The sequence below is a fragment of the Coccinella septempunctata genome, chromosome 2 (assembly GCF_907165205.1).
Source record: "Coccinella septempunctata chromosome 2, icCocSept1.1, whole genome shotgun sequence".
Lineage (NCBI taxonomy): Eukaryota > Metazoa > Arthropoda > Insecta > Coleoptera > Coccinellidae > Coccinella > Coccinella septempunctata.
Genome location: NC_058190.1, coordinates 49499610 through 49520761, shown reverse-complemented (window position 1 = coordinate 49520761; position 21152 = coordinate 49499610). Strand labels below are relative to the sequence as shown.

The 21152-nt window shown below is 34.9% G+C and overlaps 3 protein-coding genes and 1 non-coding gene across 5 annotated transcripts; 3 read left to right on the top strand and 1 right to left on the bottom strand.

Annotated features, from left to right (window-relative positions):
- Nucleotides 1-974: 974 nt before the first annotated feature.
- LOC123307640 lies at nucleotides 975-9009 on the top strand. Of its 2 annotated transcripts, XM_044890028.1 has the most exons (12): nucleotides 977-1274; nucleotides 3525-3573; nucleotides 3815-4003; nucleotides 6100-6256; nucleotides 6839-6922; nucleotides 6979-7112; nucleotides 7278-7414; nucleotides 7606-7760; nucleotides 7813-7891; nucleotides 8042-8204; nucleotides 8518-8689; nucleotides 8744-9009. In XM_044890028.1, exons 1-12 carry the CDS (start codon nucleotides 1258-1260, stop codon nucleotides 8938-8940), a joined length of 1533 nt encoding a protein of 510 aa, XP_044745963.1. In that variant the 5' UTR covers nucleotides 977-1257; the 3' UTR covers nucleotides 8941-9009. The 2 variants fall into 2 exon arrangements, with proteins under 2 accessions (XP_044745962.1, XP_044745963.1); XM_044890027.1 differs by having other exon boundaries at nucleotides 975-1274; nucleotides 8518-9009.
- On the top strand, nucleotides 2594-2665 carry Trnat-ugu. Its single transcript has one exon. It is a non-coding gene; the product is annotated as a tRNA-Thr (tRNA).
- A 1200-nt stretch (nucleotides 9010-10209) lies between the features above and the next one.
- Nucleotides 10210-13650, top strand: LOC123307324 (oocyte zinc finger protein XlCOF6). Its single transcript, XM_044889578.1, has 9 exons — nucleotides 10210-10439; nucleotides 10588-10922; nucleotides 10985-11255; nucleotides 11313-11429; nucleotides 11487-11771; nucleotides 11858-12017; nucleotides 12109-12323; nucleotides 12627-12843; nucleotides 12902-13650. The coding sequence occupies exons 2-9, from the start codon at nucleotides 10672-10674 to the stop codon at nucleotides 13483-13485; spliced, it is 2100 nt and encodes a 699-aa protein (XP_044745513.1). The 5' UTR covers nucleotides 10210-10439; nucleotides 10588-10671; the 3' UTR covers nucleotides 13486-13650.
- LOC123307323 (fanconi-associated nuclease 1-like) lies at nucleotides 13636-21108 on the bottom strand. The gene is made up of 11 exons (XM_044889577.1): nucleotides 20941-21108; nucleotides 19403-19563; nucleotides 19006-19320; nucleotides 18263-18946; nucleotides 17091-17487; nucleotides 16030-16152; nucleotides 15421-15646; nucleotides 15145-15365; nucleotides 14338-14875; nucleotides 14151-14262; nucleotides 13636-13929 (listed from the first exon to the last, which is right to left on the bottom strand). The coding sequence occupies exons 2-11, from the start codon at nucleotides 19509-19511 to the stop codon at nucleotides 13844-13846; spliced, it is 2811 nt and encodes a 936-aa protein (XP_044745512.1). The 5' UTR covers nucleotides 19512-19563; nucleotides 20941-21108; the 3' UTR covers nucleotides 13636-13843.
- Between the last annotated feature and the right edge of the window lie 44 nt (nucleotides 21109-21152).

Genomic DNA, 21152 nt, shown 5'->3' with positions numbered 1-21152 from the left:
TTTTTGCTCCTGAAATTGAGACGTCATTTAACGTTCGATTGCACTTTGACCATCGTTGCGGATAGATCTCTTCACACTTGACAACCTATGCAGATGGTCATCATTCGGTTCAAGGTGGAATCGGCGATCGGTGGAATAAAGGGATCAGGCAAAACATCGATGATTGTTGCAAACTTAACACGTTGAAGAAATTAAATACAATTCTCACGGTTCGACGAAGATCTCGTGGGAAGCTGCGAAGATGGTACGTGAGAGGAAGTGCCCTGTGTCTTTTTCAGCCCCTATCACGGTACAATTCTTCACCATCACCCACCCGAAGATTCTATTGTGATAGCGAATCAAATTTGGTGGTTTAAAAAGAGATTTTGTGAAAATCGTATAATCAAGTTGAATTTTGGTCACTCTGTACTTGATGGTGTATTCGAAACCTTTCAATCTGAGCTTATGGGTGGATGGCCATCATAAGAATCTAGGCAATTCATTGTAGATTCATTCAACAGTCATATATAATGGCTATAGCAAGTCCAGAATCCTTTCGATGAAGATTTTATTTTATTCATTCATTCATTAATCGAATTTGGGACTCCCTGTGTATACAAACATGTATAGGTACTGTAAGTAAATCCTAAAGTCCTAAATTAGGATTCGAAAATTTAAAAAAATATACAATATAAGTCTCAAAGTTTCCAGGGAAAAAACAACAAAAAATTGTTTGAAAACATTGAGAGAAATCTATCCTTCCGATGTTTTTGCAAGATTTGCTCACTAGCTCACTAGTTGAATTGAAAGAACGCCACCTTCAACGTCTAGAAACGCTAGAATTGGAAAAAATTATTGTTAATTGCGGTAACACCTAATGTCAGTGTCAATTAGATGTACATTGATCTACGAAAACTGATTCCCCCCACACCTCCCCAAAATCATTTAGAACCATCTGAAAAAACCTAGGGGGGATAACTGATGGAGTACAGTCGTTCAAGTACCATTCCTTCTGTGCTTTACCCACTCGCAAAACCATCAGATTCCTCAAGTTTACACACAAGAAGTGCGCCATCCTCCTCAGGTGTTCCATCAAAGTCTTGAGCTCTAACAGTGTGGTTCCTGCGTTTTTTTTTTGGTTACGCGAGTCAGTTTTACATCGACTTCTTTGCAGTTTCGATCAGTTTTCTCACATTAGTGCGATTTTAGGAAATTAGTGAAATACGATTTTTTCCTCTTTCTATTGTTGATGTTCGATACTTTTAAATCATAGCAAGCATGGATTTCATTATACGGTAAGTTATGAATAATTGTTGCGTACTTTTACTTTCATGAAATTCATGAGTTTCAATGCTCGCAGAGTGTGAAGATTGATTTGATATGGTGAATTCATGTGTCAAGAATTGAAAACGGTTTGTAATGTTCAAATGGGCATCAATGGTTTCTGAGTTTGCTGGATGGAAGTTATTCTGATCGTTGCCTTTTGTTATTATTCGTAATTTTTCGAAAAACGACAATAAAGTTGGGAGCTTTCGAGCTTTGACTCCGATTTATTTTAATTATCTTCCGATCGATTGATTGGAATAGTTAGGTACCTATATTCAAAACCCTATGAAAATCATTCAACTGCTGAAAGACATTCAATTCAAAAGTTTCACTGATCCCTTACATGTACCTACCCATAACGAGCGTTAAACGAAATAGGGTATGGAAATTTGAAAATAGATACCTATGTCTTAACCAAGAACATAAAAGAAAATACAATTCATAAAATTTTGATGGATCCGATCTACTATATAGGTACTTGGAATCATCAAAATTCCTTATCTTAAAAATTCACCCATCCATTTATATGGTATTGTAAATCAAATCTTCAACATGTAAAATAAACGTTTCTGAAATGTAATAATATTCACGATATAAAGTAAACTGGAAAATTTCCATCTATTAATTGTTGTTGTCTGCTCGATTTTGTTTCGAAGTTTCATTTCATCGTTAGAAAATATATTGAAGAAAATTATCATTATACTATGGGCGTGTCTTTGTAAAATTTATGTTTTCAATTTGAGAATGTAATTACTTCGTGATTTTCTTTGGCGCTTTGCGGTATCTTATTGAGAATTGTCTATAAAACTTGCTGAGCTAGAATATTCTTCAATATAACTCGATAGATTTTTATCTTCGGCATTTGAATCATTGGAATCGATTTGGAAAGAATAAAAATAAAATATCCTCCTGCCTGATAATAGGAGTTGACTTTTTGAGACATATAGATTTCGAAAATTCGTCGCTCCATTCTTCTTTGCGCAAACTAGGCTAAATAAATTGAAGTTATCTTATACAGAAATTGAGTGCAGTCTACAACCACTTTTTTGGCCATAATCGACTAATTTTAAAGACTGAAACAAGGAAAAGAAGATTAAAAAAATCCTATTTACGAAACCATGTTTGAATTTCTCTCAGCTTATGAATTTTTTGGTAGTATCTGGTGGATAGTGAAAAATATGAGATGGAATTTGTATACCTACATGAAACTCCCCAAATCAAAAAACAAGAAATGTTTCAATTTTCTTGTTATTTGTATGTACCTCTAATACTATCCTGTTAGCCGGTAGCCTCTTTAGCTCAGTGGCAGAGCACTGGTCTTGTAAACCAGGGGTCGTGAGTTCAATCCTCACAGGAGGCAGATGCGGAGCTTTTTTGTTCCTTTTAAATTTTCGGCATCTGATCTTCCTATCAAGTCGATCTGACAAGTATTCTCCTCTCAACTCCCTTCAATCAACAAACCATTCTGCAACCTTCTGCAACAAACCACCAATAATTATCGAAGATGGTTCAACGGACTTTCAAATCCGTATCTCGAAACCCGGCAATTTTTCCAGAAATATAATCGTTTTACTATGACATCTATTCTCCTACATCCGAGTACACACATGGTGTTAAATTAACGGAACATCTTCATGGTGCCTGGTGCAAGAATACCTCTTGTTGACTGTTAAGATTGTAGGAAAAACGGCTCACTTTAAACGTAATTTAATTGTTTTTGCCTTAACTGAAATATAACTGAGCTGAAGGTCAATATTTCGTATTTCACCGAGTAAACTAGAGATGGATAATAGCATCATTAAGCGTCCGTTGGAAAAAGCTGGAACAGTGTATGCACTTATTGCTGTTTGTACATGCTCTTTCACTCGATCAATTCCATTACTGAACATGATAAGTGGGAAAAAAATTAATCTGTTTTGAATCTGTTCGAATTCTACAACTGATGGGATATAAAGAAAATTCTTCATAATTTATTTGCCATATATATTCGTTCATACACAAGGTTTGTGGGCAACCCTTTATACCTTACAGGTTTTTTCTTGTATTGTATCGTTTTCATGTTCTTATACACAAACTCGCTGAATAGTAATGAGAGTGAAGATAATAAGTAGACTCATAATGGAACTGGAGAATCTAAAACAAAGGACGAAATAAAAGCATTTCATCAAAATACGAAACCAAATACTCCAACCAAAGAATCACTAATTTCTTATTTTCAGATGGCAATCTGCTTTCATGGTGGGAATTCTGTTAGCTACTGTTCCTGATGTAAGTATATTCCGTTGGAATTTTAACAAAAACTGCCCCTGATCATCTATGAAAGTCTTCATTTAGAATATGTAAATTTTATCAGTATCTGCACTATTCAATAATACAATTCAGAATGTATCTAATATTTCCTTCAGCTTTACATAAAATAACCACTTCATTTATCGATTTTCAAATCAACGGCAGTTTTTCTGATGAAATCTGAGAATGGACAATATAAGTAATACGAAATATTTTCCAGCTTGTCAACTCAAAAACCGAAGGGATGTCAACCTCTATGGACTACAGCGTCAGCAGCGTGTCTAGATCCATTCGTGCAGAACCAGATCAGTCTAATGGTACCATCATACCTTCCGTTGAATCATCTGTATCTTCGTCCGATATGAAAAATCATTCGAGAGAAGCTCTTACCCAGGATGCCAGTGAATCTGTGAGTTTTACTGCAACAAATATTCAGGGTTACTAGACGAAGACAGAATCATCATAAATTTAGTATACTGAAATAATTTCCCCATATCTCCATACCCTATACTCATTTAGTTCTGAAATTTCTATGTATAGAAATTAAGGATTTTTGGCTCTATGATACTAGATTATTATTTTCAACGATTCCAAAAAAGTTTCATATTTCATACTGCCTTGAATCTTCCGATTAGTATACGCTAGATTCTTGTCAGATGGGAATAAGATGATTTATTCTTCATTTGTCTGAACTGATTCTTGATTACGAGATGTTATATCCGTTATTTCAAAACTGAAAGATACGCATAACGAGAGTTCCTTGGGATGTACAAGAACTATAAATTAATAAACGCAACTTCCATTTCATTTCAATGACCCTGTACATCATGTTATGTTGTATATAATTTTAATAACAGTATAGGTACTTATGGAAGAAGAACTGTAGCAGGAGATCTGCGCTTCGGTATACGATAGGAAGAATTCAATGCGAATTATTATATAATAGATATTTGATCAAGAAATCCAACTCCCTACATGATACCTAACGAAGAACTCGAAAATAGTCAATCTCGTTTGTATGAAACTCTTCATGTGTTTTCTTAGAAATCTTTGTAATGACTCCAATACATAAAGGATGAGAATTGATGAGAAAAGAAGCGGAAAACGTGAAAGATATATGAGAATTATAATGGTCCTTCGAGCCGGATCTCGAATGATAATATGCAGAAAAAATTCAATAGCATCGATTCCGATCTATTCGAACTTAACGATAACCATCGGTTCCCATTGTATTGCTCTCACATTAAGACATACGAAGGTACATTTGGCAATAACATCTCGAAGATCGCGTCTGGATGTTCCTTACGAAACTGGCTCTAGCGCCGTCTATGGAGTCCAGCTTCGCAAATCGTTGGATCACTTCTGCGGAGCGACATATCGGTACCATCTTTGAAATACGGAATAATTGCGGTTATGAAAAACTGATGTCCGAAACGAACCATCGGTTTCCTTGCGAGTATCGCAATTTCCTCTCATTTAGCTATCTTAATTGTCGAGGAAAGCGTGAAATTTCTTGACGCCAAGGTCCTTAGGGGCGTAAAACATCACCGATGACGGTTTTGAGTGACTTCCAAGGAGTTTCTGCTGATCGGAAGTGGATGTTTCATTAATACCCTTCTTGTTTCGGTCGGAAATTGGAAAAGACCTGTATTACTTTCGTAAAATACAATTTATAGAGGTTTTTGCATATGTATGTGCATTTGTTCTTTGAATATATGCTGAATGCGAAGGAGCAGATTAGATCTTGGTCTCACTGCAACACAACCACCTTTAAAACATAAAATATATACCTTGGTCCTTGTTCACCCTCAATTTTTGCTTCGAATATGCACTTTTCAATGAAGGTTGGGATCTAATCACAAGTCTCTCCTTCTTGTGGTGTTAAACTTACATGTAATTATGATGGATAACTTTCATTGAGAAAAACAAACTTTCCATATCTCTGAACAATTAGGTATGTCTGCTCAGATTCTCTTTGAATAATTTGATGACTTACTAACATATAAATACTCTCGGGAAATCTCAGCGACAGAAAAAGTAGACCATGAAATTGGTGGATCAGTTAAAATGTGGGTAAGCTTGGTAATATGATAAATAATGCTTGCAATGTTTACTAACGATTGAAATTGTAAACCTTTGATCGAAAATTGTCATTCTAAAGGCTAAATATTTGACTGGGCGTAATAACAGTCTCTATTCTCTGAGGAAGTCAAATCCCCTATTGAAATCGTGTCTTAATTCTTGCACAAGCTAATGGAGATGTGATCGACCATATGACACTGACATAAAAACTTTTATGACCACGAAATTCATTAACACTTTTCGCTACCTGTTAATCAGACCAGAAAATTAATTCATTTAACACATAATAATAGATAGATTAGCTCGGTAATCATCATTGATATGGAGTACTATGCATTGACAGCATTAATAAGCTCAAAAGTACCTGAACACAGGAAAACTGATTGATAACTGAAAATTAGAAATATTGAATTTCGTTTACAGGTAATTTTCATAGGAGATACTGCAGGTTATGTTCCTTTACCACCAGTGGGAGATAGAGAAATCCCTTCTGCTCCAGAAGAAGTGGACTGGAAATTACCCGTGGACACATGGGATAGGGAGTACAGGAAATTCAGACATAATACCACAAGGGTACAACGTGAGTAGTTTTAATCACGAAATGCTACAAACCCTATCAACTTCATTGGCCCACAGACCTAAGCATGAGTTTTTCATGTTATATGAACTTCTTTGCACTTAACCAAGGCTGTATTTTTAACTATCTCAAAACTGACCCATTTCTAGCGATAATACATTATTCATATGTATTGTCCATGGTCAAAACAAGATTCACTTTCATCAAAATGAATGAAGAATAGGATATGGTTGACCGCTGATGCTATTCCAGACCTAGAACGGTCTCAACATGTAGGTCTTCAATCGAAAATTCAAATCAGTTACCTCACAATTTCATGCTAGAAAAAGCATTCTAAAGCAGAAGTCATATTCGAGCCAAGACTCTTAATGAAAATCAAGATCAATAGGGAAGAAAATATAGTATAATAACGATATTTATATTATGTCGCATAATTTCTAAGAGTTGCTGTCCTTTTGCAAATCTTCTTAGGACTCTTGGTGAATCAAACCGTAAGCAATTTCTTGAAAACACTTCCAGGTTCTTTCTTGGGATGAAATTTGAGTTTAAATCTAGACGACTGATCTGTTTGTCGTTTGATTCCAGATATCGAAGCAGAATGCCAAGACGATTACATGAAAATCAGGGTAGGATTCAATGGGACCTTCAATGGTTTGGTCTATTCAGCTGGTAGGAACAAATCTCTTTATATTGAACAAAATGATCTGGGATCTCTCGAATTTCAGGCTATGCTTATGATCCTGACTGCATGTACATCAACGGTACAGGGAGGGATTACTACGAATTCTACATACAGCTCAACAGATGCGGTACTCTAGGAAAGAACACTCATAACGAGGATAACAGTAAAGCACCAACGGTAAAGAAGTTGATATTGAAGAGTAATCTTCAAATATTCATAGTGTTAGATTTGGATAATTCTTGACCTATTGAAATTGTTGCCATTGGTTTCTGTATGAAAACTAAGAAAAGTCAACATTTTCGACCAAGCCATCAATGGCTGAAATCACCCTTGTCTTTTCAGAAAAACTTTATGTGGAACACCGTCACCGTCCAGTATAACCCGCTAATTGAGGAGGAATTCGATGAACACTTCAAAGTTACTTGCGAATACGGCTACGATTTTTGGAAAACGGTTACTTTTCCTTTTCTGGACGTAGAGTGAGTTACCATAAGAATCTTTTTGTTGAATTGAAGAAATACCTTATAAGTTGAGCGGACAGATGGCGCTGGTAAAGAGGCTACCTCCGAACCATCCAACTGTCTGCTACATAAGAATTAAATCTCTTGTTTGGAATCATTTTCGGAATTTCCTAATTGTTTTCACTTGTGAAAAATGGCCTTATTTCTAGGGTTGCAACTGGAAACCCAGTAGTGTTCACCTTGACACCCCCGGAATGTTACATGGAGATAAGATATGGGTATGGCACTTCTGGAAATAGGGTAACAGGTCCAGTGAGAGTTGGAGATCCCCTCACTTTGATAATATACATGCGAAGCAAATATGGTGAGTCCAAATTTTTGTGCGATTACGGATGAAACCGAAGGTTTTTTTTCAGATGGCTTCGATATCGTTGTAAATGACTGCTATGCTCACAACGGGGCAACGAAGAAGATACAGTTGATTGATGAATATGGGTGAGAATTTTTCCAAGTTAAAAGGTGTACATAATGGAAAGATTTGTTCAGTGTAGTAAATTGGTCTTTGAAGATGTAAAGAATGAGAATTCATTTTTCAATATAAATGGTTTACAAATCGAATTTGTGAGTTTGTCGTTTATTTTCAAGGTGCCCAGTTGACGACAAGTTGATATCCAGATTTAGAGGATCGTGGTCTGAGGCAGGCCTCTTCGAAACCCAGGTATTCGCCTACATGAAAACCTTCAGATTCACGGGATCACCTGCTCTGTATATTGAGTGTGATGTTAGGATGTGCCATGGAAGATGCCCGGTAAGTGCAAACGTTTAGTTTGAAGAAGTTTTAACTGACCCCATCTTTTTCGAAATTTTTCTAAGGTCAACTTTCGACAGAAAGTTGCAGTCGCAGAAAAATCATGGCAAAACTAAATCTGACACATGATCTGAAAGAGCAACTCTTCTATTAATAAATCTCGAGATTTCATCGACCTCGGTGTAACCGTTTGGTTTTGACAATTATTTAACTGACCCCGTCATTTTCGACAAGCGTATCTCCCAGAAAAATTATCGTAGAGCTCAAAGTGATAAAGTCCAACACAATCGTTCTAAGTAAAATCTCATTCCAGAGCCAACCTTGCCACTGGAGGAACGTGAAAAACCTGAGAAAGAGGTCCATCTCAACAGGAAATTCATCCTTGATCACCCCTCCTAGTTTATCCGAAAACTTGAATCTGTTCCAGTCTCTGAGGGTATTACAAGAAGGAGAATCTGACGAGGACAGGAATCTCACCCTATCAGGTAAAATTAGCCACGTTTTTCACAATATTGCCACGATTCAGTTACTTTTTTCAGTGAACCATGGTGATCCTGGAAACGTCTGTATGAAAACAGGTTGGTTCTCAGCCCTCCTGGCCATTGGAGGTACTTTGATGTGTTTGTTGGGGTGTGCACTTTTGGCCACGTGCACCAAAATGAGGAGAACCGCCATAGACAAGATGTTACCACATTCGTTCAATGGTTACATGAACCACAAGGGCAACATCAACTGAAAGCATCGAGTATTAAGTGATTCAATAAAATATAATAACTTAATACTCAATGCAGAAAGTTACTGGTCAGGTTTCTATATTGTAGGTTTATATATCTGATTCAAATCCAATTCTGAATAATATCTCATAATTGTCGGGACTATGAAAATTTTAGTACTGACCTGTAGGGCCTACATACGAAGTGATTTCATCTACAGGATATTGTCTCATCCTTTGAATAATAAATAAAAGGATTTACACCTACTTACTTAGGTCAACATTAATGAAAATGATGATAGGTATATTACGACTGTCCTTAAGATCATCATTTTTGAAATACTTTTTACTTGAGACGTTTGACTTTCTTCGTGCAGCTGTACTATAGTTAATACTGCCAAAATGTCTCATCTAGCATGCATCTAGTTCCTTCTGTTATAATGAATGAAATGAAAAAGGTTAAGAATAGAGAGAAGTTTTGATGAGTAATTTCAAACATATATGGAGGACATTTTTTAGTCACTGGATATTAGACCAATCTTCTCCTATATGGTTGAAATGAAATAACGCTGTATTTGTTTGTGTTGAGGCATCGTTAATGTTACGGTATTTATTTTCCTATTTAAGTAGCTAGAATAAAAATAGTTTATTCTGTGTATATAATAGTTAATCTGATATAATGTATTTCAATGTATCAGTAGAAATATTTTCAATAATAAATAATAAGAACATATATTTGTTTTATTTCAACTTTTAAATGGCTTTCTGAGAGATAAGGTGACTACGGTCTCCCTATACAAGGTGTTTGACGAAGGCGACTCTCTCAATTTTGAAAAGGGTGACTATATGTGAATTATATGAACATGACAGTACTTTTCACGTGCTACATGAGTGTCTGCCGTTTTCGGATACTACTATTCAATTATGAAATCTGTAGGATTTATTCATTTTTAAAAACGGGTTTACCGAAATAACTTCTCCATGCATATCTCCCCCGCTTACGTGAAACACACTGTATATGGTCCCTCATGGCCACTAGTACGCTATGGGTCCCCATGGAATATTTATTTTGTGAATGCCCCCTGTAGAGCAATATCAATATTTCTCATAACAAGAGTTGAATTGTTATGCAGTGTCACTGCTTTATAAAAGTTACCAGAGACAAAGAAAAAATTAAATATTCAAAGCATAGAGAAAGGAAAAATGTCTCTGATTCAAAGGAGAGGTGACCACAAACACAAATCAGTAGCAGTGACATCTGTCATTATCAGATTTCTATGCGTCTTTCGCCCCTGACAATTTCCATGTAGACTTCCATTGATCTCCATATTTTAAGCTTTCGAGTAATATCGGTTGTCTGCCTTAGCTTGGAAAGGGGCGTTGTTTTTGTTTGTGAATTTCCAGTCTAGATTCATATGGCCCAAAATACCTTGCAAATTATTTTTTCCTAATTCGAAGTGCATATTTTGAAAAACTTATAAGCTAATTATCTCGTTCTGAATCAAGTTAACGGATGATGAAGGGTAAGGCTAATAACCTCAATTACTTTCTAATCGCGTACAGGAAGTTGCTTACGTAGTGCAACAAAAGTCACCTAATATTGGTTTTTTCTTGGGGCAAACTAATCACGAAATAGTTAGGCAGTCCAAAATTTACCAATGAACATTTTAGGTATATAAATATCGCATATAAAGCGCGAAATTTGCATTTTGAATTTGATATATGTATATGAGGATACAATAGTTGATAGCCAGAATGGAAGAAACGAATGAGAAAGAAATGCTTATGGAAAGCAGCTTAATAAAATCTGAAGATGATGATGATTATGATGATGAATGTGAAGCTGATGAAGAAGTATGTGAATTACAAACTGTAGAGTTGAAGAATGTTTTGATGGAAAACGAGGTTTCAAATGCTGTTGTTATTGGAGCTTATAATGAAGATAATTCAGATGAGAATCTGATAATTGAAAATGACCATCAAATAGTTGGAACTTATATTGTAAGGTTCGTGTATAATGTTTCAGTGCAAGATGATGAATATAAATTTCCCCTGTTTGGATTTTCAGGCATGACTATAGTTCTGTTGAGAATTCTAATGATAACGTTCAGGAGTATTTCATTGAATCGGAGGAATCTATGAATCCTAACGATGATGACACTATAGTTGAAAAATATATGGAGGAGTTGGGCACTAGCGATTCCCAGGATACGGAATACGAAGAGAAAAGTTTTATTGTTAGTGAAAATGCTAGCAATGTTGTACCAGAAAAACAATCATCATCTCAGTCAAGTGATTTTCAATGTAATAAATGTAATAGATCGTTCAAAACTGCAGTTGTAAGTATATATATATTTTTTTAAATCAGATATTTACTAATTCTTCCTTTCCTACAGGGACTTAAGAGACATAAAGTTATAAGTCACCCTAATGAGGATGTTTTTGAAGATGATCCTCTTACTCTTCAGATTTGCGCATGCTGTGGGGACCCTCTTGATTCAAATACACATACTGTGAGTGAAAAAGAATATTTAGTGGATCAGAAACTCATTAAAATGGTCAACTTTCAGGTTGGAGATTATCAGTGTACTATATGCTCAAAATTTTTCACACAAAAGAGCATTATGGATCGCCATACCAGCTTGGAGCATCCGAAAGGGGAGAATTATAAGTGTTCGGAATGCAAATTTTCATGCACGAGGAAAGAAGATTTCAAGAATCATTTGCAAAGCCATAGCTTCAAATTGGTTAAGTGTGTCTGCAACAAAGAATTCACTAGGAAGTATCATTTAGATCGGCATTTGCAGATATCTGGTTGTGCGGGTAATAAAGCAGAACCAATGTTCGAATGTGAGGTAGGAATATTTCATCTCTCATGAACATTCATGTTTATGCTTAGGATTCACATTTACTTCAAATTATTCTTATTTTGATTTTTCAGGTTTGTTCTAAGAAATTCTACAGAAGGGATAATTACAAAGTGCATATGAAAATCCACGATACAGGTGTTAAGAAAGAAAAAACATTGCGATATTGTCAGTTTTGTAACAAAGAATTTTCCTCAGTAGGATTACTGAACGTTCATGTTCGAACCCATACCGGTAAGAAAACAACCATACAATTTAGCAGCTCAATATTTGTGCATTATTGTGGACTCATGCCGTCAATCTACAATTTTCAAAACGTTTTCAGGGGAAAAACCTTACGGATGCGATCAATGTGAGAAAAAGTTTCCTTCAGCCGGAGCCTTGAAAAAACATTCGCGTGTCCATACCGGAGAGAAACCTTATGAGTGTAAATTTTGTCCCAATCGTTTCGCGGCAAAGGAGACACTAAATAGGCACGTTCGGACTCATACAGGGGAAAAGCCGCATTCCTGCAAGTTCTGCGGGAAAAGTTTCATACAGGTACACACGAAATTGCTATTTCTAAAGCTGCTTTCCAGTCGGGCGGGCGGTACCATAGGCTTGACGCACTGGATCTTCACGCCTGCGCTAACTAGCCAAAACAGACCTAACCTAACTATCTTGACAGTAGTCAGCACACATGACAGCTGTCAGTTCATGAAACTTCGGACGTGAAAGGGAACGAAACGTTACTTGAACTGTGAAAATTAGTAGTGGTGTACTACACGATGACTGGAAAGCCCTTTGAGTTAAATAGGTTGGGATATTTTTGGTTCTCTCTATTCATGAATTTTACCTTTCCAGGCAGCTCAACTGCGAGCTCATATCTTTCATCACACTGGAGAGAATGCCTATGTCTGCCAATATTGCAACAGAGGTTTTAACAGGAAATTGCGGCTCACAACTCATATCAAATATATGCACGAAGGGGCTGAACCACTTCGTTGCAAAGATTGTGATAAGACTTTCTTCAGAAAGGAAGATCTCTCTAGGCACAGTATTCAACATACTGGGGAGAGACGTAAGTGGATTAATTAATTATTTCAATTGCATAATCTTAAGAATCATTCCAATTTCAGCTTTCTCATGCGACGTATGCGGCAAATCTTTCTCGGTTAAAAGTTCACTGAAGCTCCATAAATTGACTCACAACAAAGAGGTCCCATGTACTTGTGAATACTGCGGAAGGGCCTTCATAAGGCAAGATTGCTTGATGAGGCACATGAGAGCTAGACATAGAGAATTTCTGGAAGACATAATGATATCGGCCGAGAAGAAGAGGCTCCAACAGCAACTTTTGGGTGCTATTTCCGAAGCAGCCGAGACCGATCAGAGAAGTATTGTCGACAGCACTGTTTGGAACGAGTTCACACTGACAGAGTCTATAAAAGAATTGTTAACAGTGTTGGTGGACGACGAATGTTTGAAAGAACTTGGTTACCCCGACACACCTGTTGACAAGGTTCTTGGCGCAGTGATAAGAAGATGTGGCCATGAGCCAGTCTCCGATGAAGATTTCGATTATATAGGAAGATTGAGGGAAAATGCGAAATTGTTGTTTACCGCTGTTATAGATGATGAAGCTGTGAAAGCGTTGTTGAATAATCAAACTGTCGATGAAGTTATATTGCATGTTTTACGTTTAGCTAACAATAAGACTTAGTATTAGGGTTTTAAAATGTTTTTCATCATATTATTTTATTTATAAATTCAAATTGATTTTTTCAATTGGGTTGAACTTGTTTTAATTAATCAACATAGGTGTTTACTGAAGGAACTAACCGTTTCTAAGGGTTTCGAGAACTACACAATAAAACGATGATAACAAGTTTTATTTTTGATTTTTTCATATTTTCCCTCAAAAAATAATTACACAAAAAACTATTTGTGATATTTATAATAACAAGTTATAAAATATACTCAAACTCTAATAGTATTGATATGGCAATAAAAATAGAATATTTCTTCAAAATTAATATCTAAAATGGATTATTTCGTCGATCCAAAATATGTTGGAAGTCTCATTCATCATCTTCGTCAGCCTCTTCTGTGTTTTTATCAGTTGAATTTTCAGGTTCAGGGGCTTTTTTTCCCTTGGCACCCACTCCTAAAATAATTTTTCATTTGAATTCGATCAGGCTCGCTCACGATGAACGTGAAAGGTTAAGTTGACTCAAACGTAAAGTTCAAAATCTAGTGATATTTTTGGGGTATTTGAAGCTGAACAGTTATTTTCATTCAAGATAATTTAAAAGTCCCCTTATTGGGAGTATGGAGGAGCATGAATTGGTTCATCAGCTCAATTAAAAAATTTTTAACAAGATTTACCTGACACATGACAAACTTCCACGTTTGCACCTGAATCAAGCAGATGTTGGATCCACAATATTTGATTTGGTTGGAGAGTATCATTCTCACCTTTGACCTCCACGAATTTACACTGAAAGTGAATAACCACTTCGATTAGTAATCAGGAGAATAATGCAAACTTCAATGTCTACTGTGAAATACTAACCGTTAACTCTTGGTTGTTCCACAAAAACAAATCGGGCAAACCACTGCGAAATTTCTTGAAGTTGGTAGCCAAGCGACCTAGGATTTTCGATAAAACCCTTCTATCAATGCAACGAAACATTTTCAAAACTTCTTCTAGATCTTTCTTCAAATTATCAAAATCTGTGATGGATCGTTCATGTGAGTGGTTTTGCCAGTTCTCCTTCAGAACTGCTTCCATTTTTTCTGTGGACCATTTACTAGATATGTCCACCAATCGCAACTCGATCTCTTCCTTTCTGCTCTTGTAGAAAGAACTACTATACATATCTAATGGCGCATTTTGTAGTTCAGATATGAATGTTCTAGGAACATAATATTCATATATGATGTCCCAAAAGAATAGGGTGAAAAGAATCGCGATTAATTGTCCTTCGCAATGAATACCTTCAAAATTTTCATTATCTGAATAGTATTTCAAGGCGATAGTCTCCACATGCCCATATGTGACATCATTGTTACCATCCCTGTAGGAGTAGATCCTTTTACCGGATGTTCCACTGAAAATTTGATATTGTAGTTTGAACATAATGATATTGATTAATCAACAACACTACTATTTTAATGAAAGCAATTGCATTATTCTCACTAGAAGATAAAATCAATTTTTAAAACACTCTTACTGAAAATAATGCAATTTCGAACTAATAACTTCTTAACTTGAAAATGGAAAAAAATTGTCACTGAATATACTCAAATAAAAAAACTCAATTTGATCTTGATCGAAACCATGTCACGTTTGAAAATTTGCAAAAGATATACATATTACCTCCTATCAGTACATCCCTTGATAAATTTCTTTGGAAAAATATCGACATCGATTGGTGATTCGATAAGGGCAGCTAATTGATCACAGTATAAGCTGGGTACTTTGTAGGTCCTTGTGGTTTTAATTTTATGGGCCAATTTGTTCAATTCATATATTTGTAAGAAATCGAATATATCTTCTTTTTTGTTGAATTGGAAGGCTTTAATAACGATTTGTGCGGCCTAAAATAGATTTTGTGCTCAATTCTTGACACGTTTAATAACCTTCGTCACTTACAGCTTCATAATTCTTGAAATGTTGGGTGGTCATAATATGCGCTAACTGCTTGTACCAAAATCCTACCGTATGGTCTGTTGGATAGTTTTTTATTAAAAATTCAAGCCATGACTTAACATCATCATAACATCTTGTTAATTTCAGAATACCAGTCTTTAGAATACCAATATACAGATATTCTGCAGAGAACTTTCGTAAGTAATCAAGTTGATATCTATCCCACTTTCTAAAAATGTGAACATTATTAGTTTTCTCTCAGGTGAAATTCTAGATAATCCATGAGGCCATCACCCATAAATTGAGTGATATATGGTAGATTACCCCAAAAATTTTTCAGCTAAGTGAAAAATAGGTTGTTGTGCTTAGTCTCAGTTGATGCAGAATTTGATGCTTCAAATCTTAAAAGTAGGTGCCTAATATGTATGTTTTTCTGGGGAGATATAATTGAAAAACCTCTTTTGATTTGAAGTAAAAACAATTTTGAAATTAACATTACCGAATATTACCCCTTAGAAAATCCAATTTCACCCCTTTGAGGGCAACTACCATGTTCTAGATAATGTCTTGTTTCAGTTTGTAAATTATTTTGAGATGAAAGTTCATACTCACGCATCAACATCTATGTTTTGCAGCTTCTCAAAAGCTTGAATACATAGATTTTTTGTGGTATCAGTATCTTTACGATCAATTGCTTGGGAAAGTTCTATTTTCATCAAAACAGCTTCAAAAAACCTAAAAAAATTCATTGCATACACAGGATGTTTCAAGTAAAGTATCCACTAGTATCTAGAAAACCGAGTATGATTTTTTTTAAATACATATTTGTGAAGCATAATGAAGGACCAGGATTTATTCAACAGAAATCTTCCTGTCATGGTGGTTGTAACAAAAGATGAGCAAAACTTTGTTATTTCAAATGGGGCACCCTATATGTTACTACATTTCGAAATTTTTAAAATTTCTTCAACTAAGGTTTATTTAAACTTCTCAAGGAGATATTGGAATTGAATTGTTACAACTACCTAATCACAAAAGTTGCAGAGTTGAAATTTGTACTATCCTCAGAGAATAGACCCTAGATTCTACTGGTTGTCATACACCCAGTTACAGGCACGTCAATTATAATTCAATTATAAACGTTAACCTTCATTCAATGTTTTATATATGCACATTGTCTAATCCAGGATTGAACTTTTAATGGACCATTAAATTATAATTCACGTTCCTGCAAATGGGCGTAAGTTAATCAGAATATTTCTCAGGCTAGGTCAAAATTGACTCTAAGACTCTAAAAGTGGTAGTTGAACACAAAATGTTCATTCATACAACACCTGGAACTCAAAAACCTAAAACTGAATATTTTCGAGAGGTTATAACAGTTAATTCAAGATAATCTTTATATCAAATCTGAGGTGAGGTTTGGGTATAAGGAAGTTCAAATAAACTATAGTTGAAATCCAAAAATTATCAGTCCCAATTGAAATAATAACGTTATGTTCAACTTCTGTATAACCGGTAATACAACCAAGACAAAAATCATCTCATCAACACAAACTTGTAGAAAAGTTTCTTTCAAAAAGCTTATTCGATTCTCTAGATACTTCTAGTGAAACACCCTGTATATTCCTCAATGAGAAAAGATTAACACAAAAATCAAATCAACTGATTACCTGGAAAATTGTTCTTTTGTCTTGAATGGTGTGAAAACCTCAACAGTATAATTTGGATAAAGGACTCTCAGATATCCCATATCTTTTAGGTAATTTTGAATATCCATATAGTACGATGTGTTGCTATATGTTTGCAAAAGATAGGCTTTATAGAAAGATGATTTCACATCTTCTTTTAATTTTATACAAAGCCCTAGATGTTTATATGCATTCTCCCTCAATATGTCTTCAGATGATTTCTCTCTTGTCAATGTTGATTGTACTCTAGAATTTCGTTTGAGACTTTCTATAATATCAGCCTTCTTTTGTGAATTTATCTTTGCATCTTTCGCAAGTTTCTTTAGATCTGGTAGTGGAAGCATATTGAGCAGTTCATCTGTGCTTAACTTGGTGATATCTAAAAGAAATCGTTAAGACTTTTCATAGATTTCCTTCATGTCCACAAAAGAATAATGATTTCCACTCATTTAATCAATGGGGCTTTCTATACAAACAACAATCCCTATACTATTTATGAAAGTCGGCGTGTTTATTAGTTTTGTTTGTCTTTACATAATTCCTGAACCAGATGTCAGATTTTCATGGGGGATTTCACTAGAGTCCAGAATATTTATTTGAGAAGGTTTTCATGTAAATTCATTGCCATAAAATGAATAGATGTGAACAATTGGTTTTTCGTGAACTAGTCTTGAAAAAACATGCACATTTCAGGCTTTTTTATCCGACACTGAGGAAACGGAGAGACATAGAAAAATGATCAAGACAATTTTGTATAGCTTGAAAAGATGATTTCATATGTCAACTTTTTGGATAACCTATTTAACATTTGTGATTAATTTCAAAAATAATATACCCTATGTAAAGGTCTTCTGACTGGAATGGAAGGCATCAATATGGAAATAAATGTGACCCCTCTTCAGAATTTTTTCCCGATGAAAAGTATCCCTCGCAGCATACTTTTGCAGCCAATATTTCAGGAGATATTGCAGATTGAAGAAATACAAATTTAGGCAAAAAATATTATTGCAGTTGCTTCAGGGCAAAATGATGAAAATGATCAATTCATAATATACAATAATTTCAATTAGGATTGTGATAAAGTTGTTCCAAAATATTGTACGAGTACTTCCGCAGAAAAAAGATTCAATGCAATGCTCATAAAAATTGCTCACCTGTAAATATAAAATTGTTCTCTTTATGGTAATCATATATTGCAATGAGTTCCTTTTCAGGTAGTTTCTGATCGAGTTTTATTGAACTACAGAATTTTAGTACATTATACCATATTGGTAGATAAATGAGTAACTTCACCAGAAAATATTGATGATTTATATCCATTCTGAGAAACTCCTCAATCACATCGATGTCTGTGTTAGTTAATAGTTTCCTTTTATCTCTATCCTCCATGGTGGCCTTGAATAATTCTTTCAATAATTCGATCGGTTTAAAATTAAGTTTTTCTTCTTCTGATTTTGCTTTTATATTTGGAGTGGGAGCCATACTACTCTTTTGGTAGTGTACGACTTTTGGTGAACTCTTAATTGCAGTCTTTGGTATCCGATTCTTAGGTTTACTTTTACTTGCTGACGGAGTGGTTGAGCATGATGGGGATGCATAATTAATTTGATAATTATATGTTTTTGATGAATTTGGTGTTTTAGGAGAACTAGGTGTTTTAGGAAAACTTGACGTTTTAGAATAACTTGGTGTTTTAGGAGAACTTGGTGTTTTAGGAGAACTTGGTGTTTTAGGTGAAGAAATTCCAGAAACAATTTGTAAACTGAGATAAGTTCCCTCTTCTGAAATCAACTTTATTTTCGTTTTTTTACAAGGAGTACTACGTGATTCCTCAAGGACTAAAAAGAAGAGTGAAATTATTTTAGAATTTGAATTTTTTTGCCCATAAGCGTATTACCTGAACTGTTTGAATCAGAGGATATACCAAAACTTTCCGATGTCATTTCTTCAATGCTGCTAAGTTTCGAGACACCACCCTTACTTTTGGTTACACTTTCAGGATGTAATATCAGTTTATTAATTGATGCTTTAGCGGAACTGTGGTTGGTCTTTGTTGCTGAAGATTTTTCTTTTTGCCGCTCTTTACTGCTTGAAGGTTTATTAAGTTTGATTATAGTTCTATTTTTTTCTATACTATTTTTACTAGTTTGGCTTTTGGATTTTGCTTTTGATTTCCTACTCTTCTTTGGGTTGCCAGGAATGCTTTGATCTTCTGAAAATTTAACCAATTTTGACAATCAAACTTGAACTGCATGGAGTAATATGAATAAAGGATAAACATGGCATCATCTTACCATCATCTGAAATAATAGGATAAGGAAGCTTGATCTTTTTAATTGGAGTTGCTTCATCGAAATCACTGTCTGAATTATTATCTGTAGTTGATTCTTGAGTAATCCGCATCTTGGATCTACTACAATCTTCCACAAAAAGCTTTCGTCTACCCAATGTCGAGCTTTTGAAAAAATCAGTGATTTGGCTTTGCTTATATCCTTCGGGAGTTTCAAATTGTTTTATTTTTTTGAGTCGCATAACTCAATAATTTTTTGAGAGTTTGTTTCCTCAACTTTTTTACACACGTTCGGTATTAACCATAGAGAAAGGATATCTGGTAATTTTTCCATAAATAACAACTTTTACCATGCAGAGTAAATGAACATCAACCTTTTGCATTTGTTTATTTATCACTTGAGGACAGCGAAAGATATCCAGATAACCAAACAAATCTCGTCTCTGATAAGTTCTGTGGATTGATCAAGCACCAGAGAAGTTGTCAATTTCAAATAATTCCTAATAATAATAACCAAAGCAAAGAGTAACAACTCTTGTTACTCTTTGACCAAAGATAATAGTTACAATATAAGTTATTAGATCTATCAATAATTCGTACAAAAATTCTTATTTTGTCATCAAAAGAAAACAAAGATATTACCAAAGAGTTCCTCTTTGGTACTCTATTCTACACTCCGAAAACGATTTTTTTTAACGCAGATTATTTAAAAAATTGTGGTTCTTTGATATTCGTGTCTTCCCTTTTTTGGGATAGGATGTTTTTGAGTAAACAGATATAAATATTATCATGAAATTTATTCATAAATATTCTTGGATAATATACCGGATGCGGGATGGGCGTCACATTTCGATAATTCGAGCCTCGAGAAGGTCATCTGCAAACGTTCCTGAAGTGAAGTTTAGAAAGGGAATATTTGCTAACACCAAGGGAAAAAAGTAAATTCAAAACCATTTCGAATTTATTTGACCGATCATACAATCCTGAGAATAACATTACATAATATGATCAGCGTTGTCTCTGATATGATAAGAACTCAGATAAAAAGCTTCGGATATGAACAACCGGTTTGATGAGCGATGTTCCGATAGAAAAAGACGTAAAATAATCTATTAGCGGGATTTCTGCTTACTACTTATTAAGAAGCAGAGAAGCAATTTGATGCAATTAATCATTCCCAATAATGACGACTATCCGATTTTAGCAATCATTGAATTTCGGCATCTTGATAATAACTAAATAATTTTCAGTTAGGCTTTGTGCGGGAAAACGGCTCTAATTTTTCATATTTTGATGAGCTCTAGATCTTAAAAAGTAAGATGAATCTGATCAGTCACCAAAAAATTGAATCGCTCATCCAGTCCCTAATTCATTAGTTTTTCCATTCATTTTATTAATATCCAGAATAATTATAGATTTCCAGAAAAAACTTCATCTCTCATTTCTAGTCGAGTGCAGCGGCATCAACTTTAAAAATTCAATTCTTACCGTAAATGCGGTACGAAAGGAATTTCTTGGTATTCAGAACTTATTAATAATTACCTAAAATTATTCTCAACACTGACCACAACAAACAAAGCTTTTTTGACGGATTTCAAACGACTATAGGCGTGAACTGTTTGTGAAACCCCAACAGGTTGAGAAACCTCATTTTGCACTTTGCACCAACAAAACAAATTGATTCCTGGCGGGAAAACTAAAATTTCTGTTTCTGTGGTTTAAGGTGTCATATGTCATAGTTTGTCTCTGACAGA

Bases quoted from the DNA above. Each gene is read 5' to 3' on its own strand.
- LOC123307323 (XM_044889577.1), bottom strand. From the start codon at position 19,511: ATGCGGATTACTCAAGAATCAACTACAGATAATAATTCAGACAGTGAT. The intron at 18,947-19,005 runs GTAATACGCTTA...TCTTCTTTTTAG, and splicing joins CTCTGATTCAAACAGTTCAG to TCCTTGAGGAATCACGTAGT. The intron at 15,647-16,029 runs GTGAGTATGAAC...TCACATTTTTAG, and splicing joins CAAAACATAGATGTTGATGC to AAAGTGGGATAGATATCAAC.
- LOC123307324 (XM_044889578.1), top strand. From the start codon at position 10,672: ATGGAAGAAACGAATGAGAAAGAAATGCTTATGGAAAGCAGCTTAATA. The intron at 10,923-10,984 runs GTTCGTGTATAA...TTGGATTTTCAG, and splicing joins GTTGGAACTTATATTGTAAG to GCATGACTATAGTTCTGTTG. The intron at 11,772-11,857 runs GTAGGAATATTT...TTGATTTTTCAG, and splicing joins AACCAATGTTCGAATGTGAG to GTTTGTTCTAAGAAATTCTA.
- LOC123307640 (XM_044890027.1), top strand. The intron at 6,257-6,838 runs GTGAGTAGTTTT...GTTTGATTCCAG, and splicing joins TAATACCACAAGGGTACAAC to ATATCGAAGCAGAATGCCAA. The intron at 7,113-7,277 runs GTAAAGAAGTTG...TTGTCTTTTCAG, and splicing joins ATAACAGTAAAGCACCAACG to AAAAACTTTATGTGGAACAC.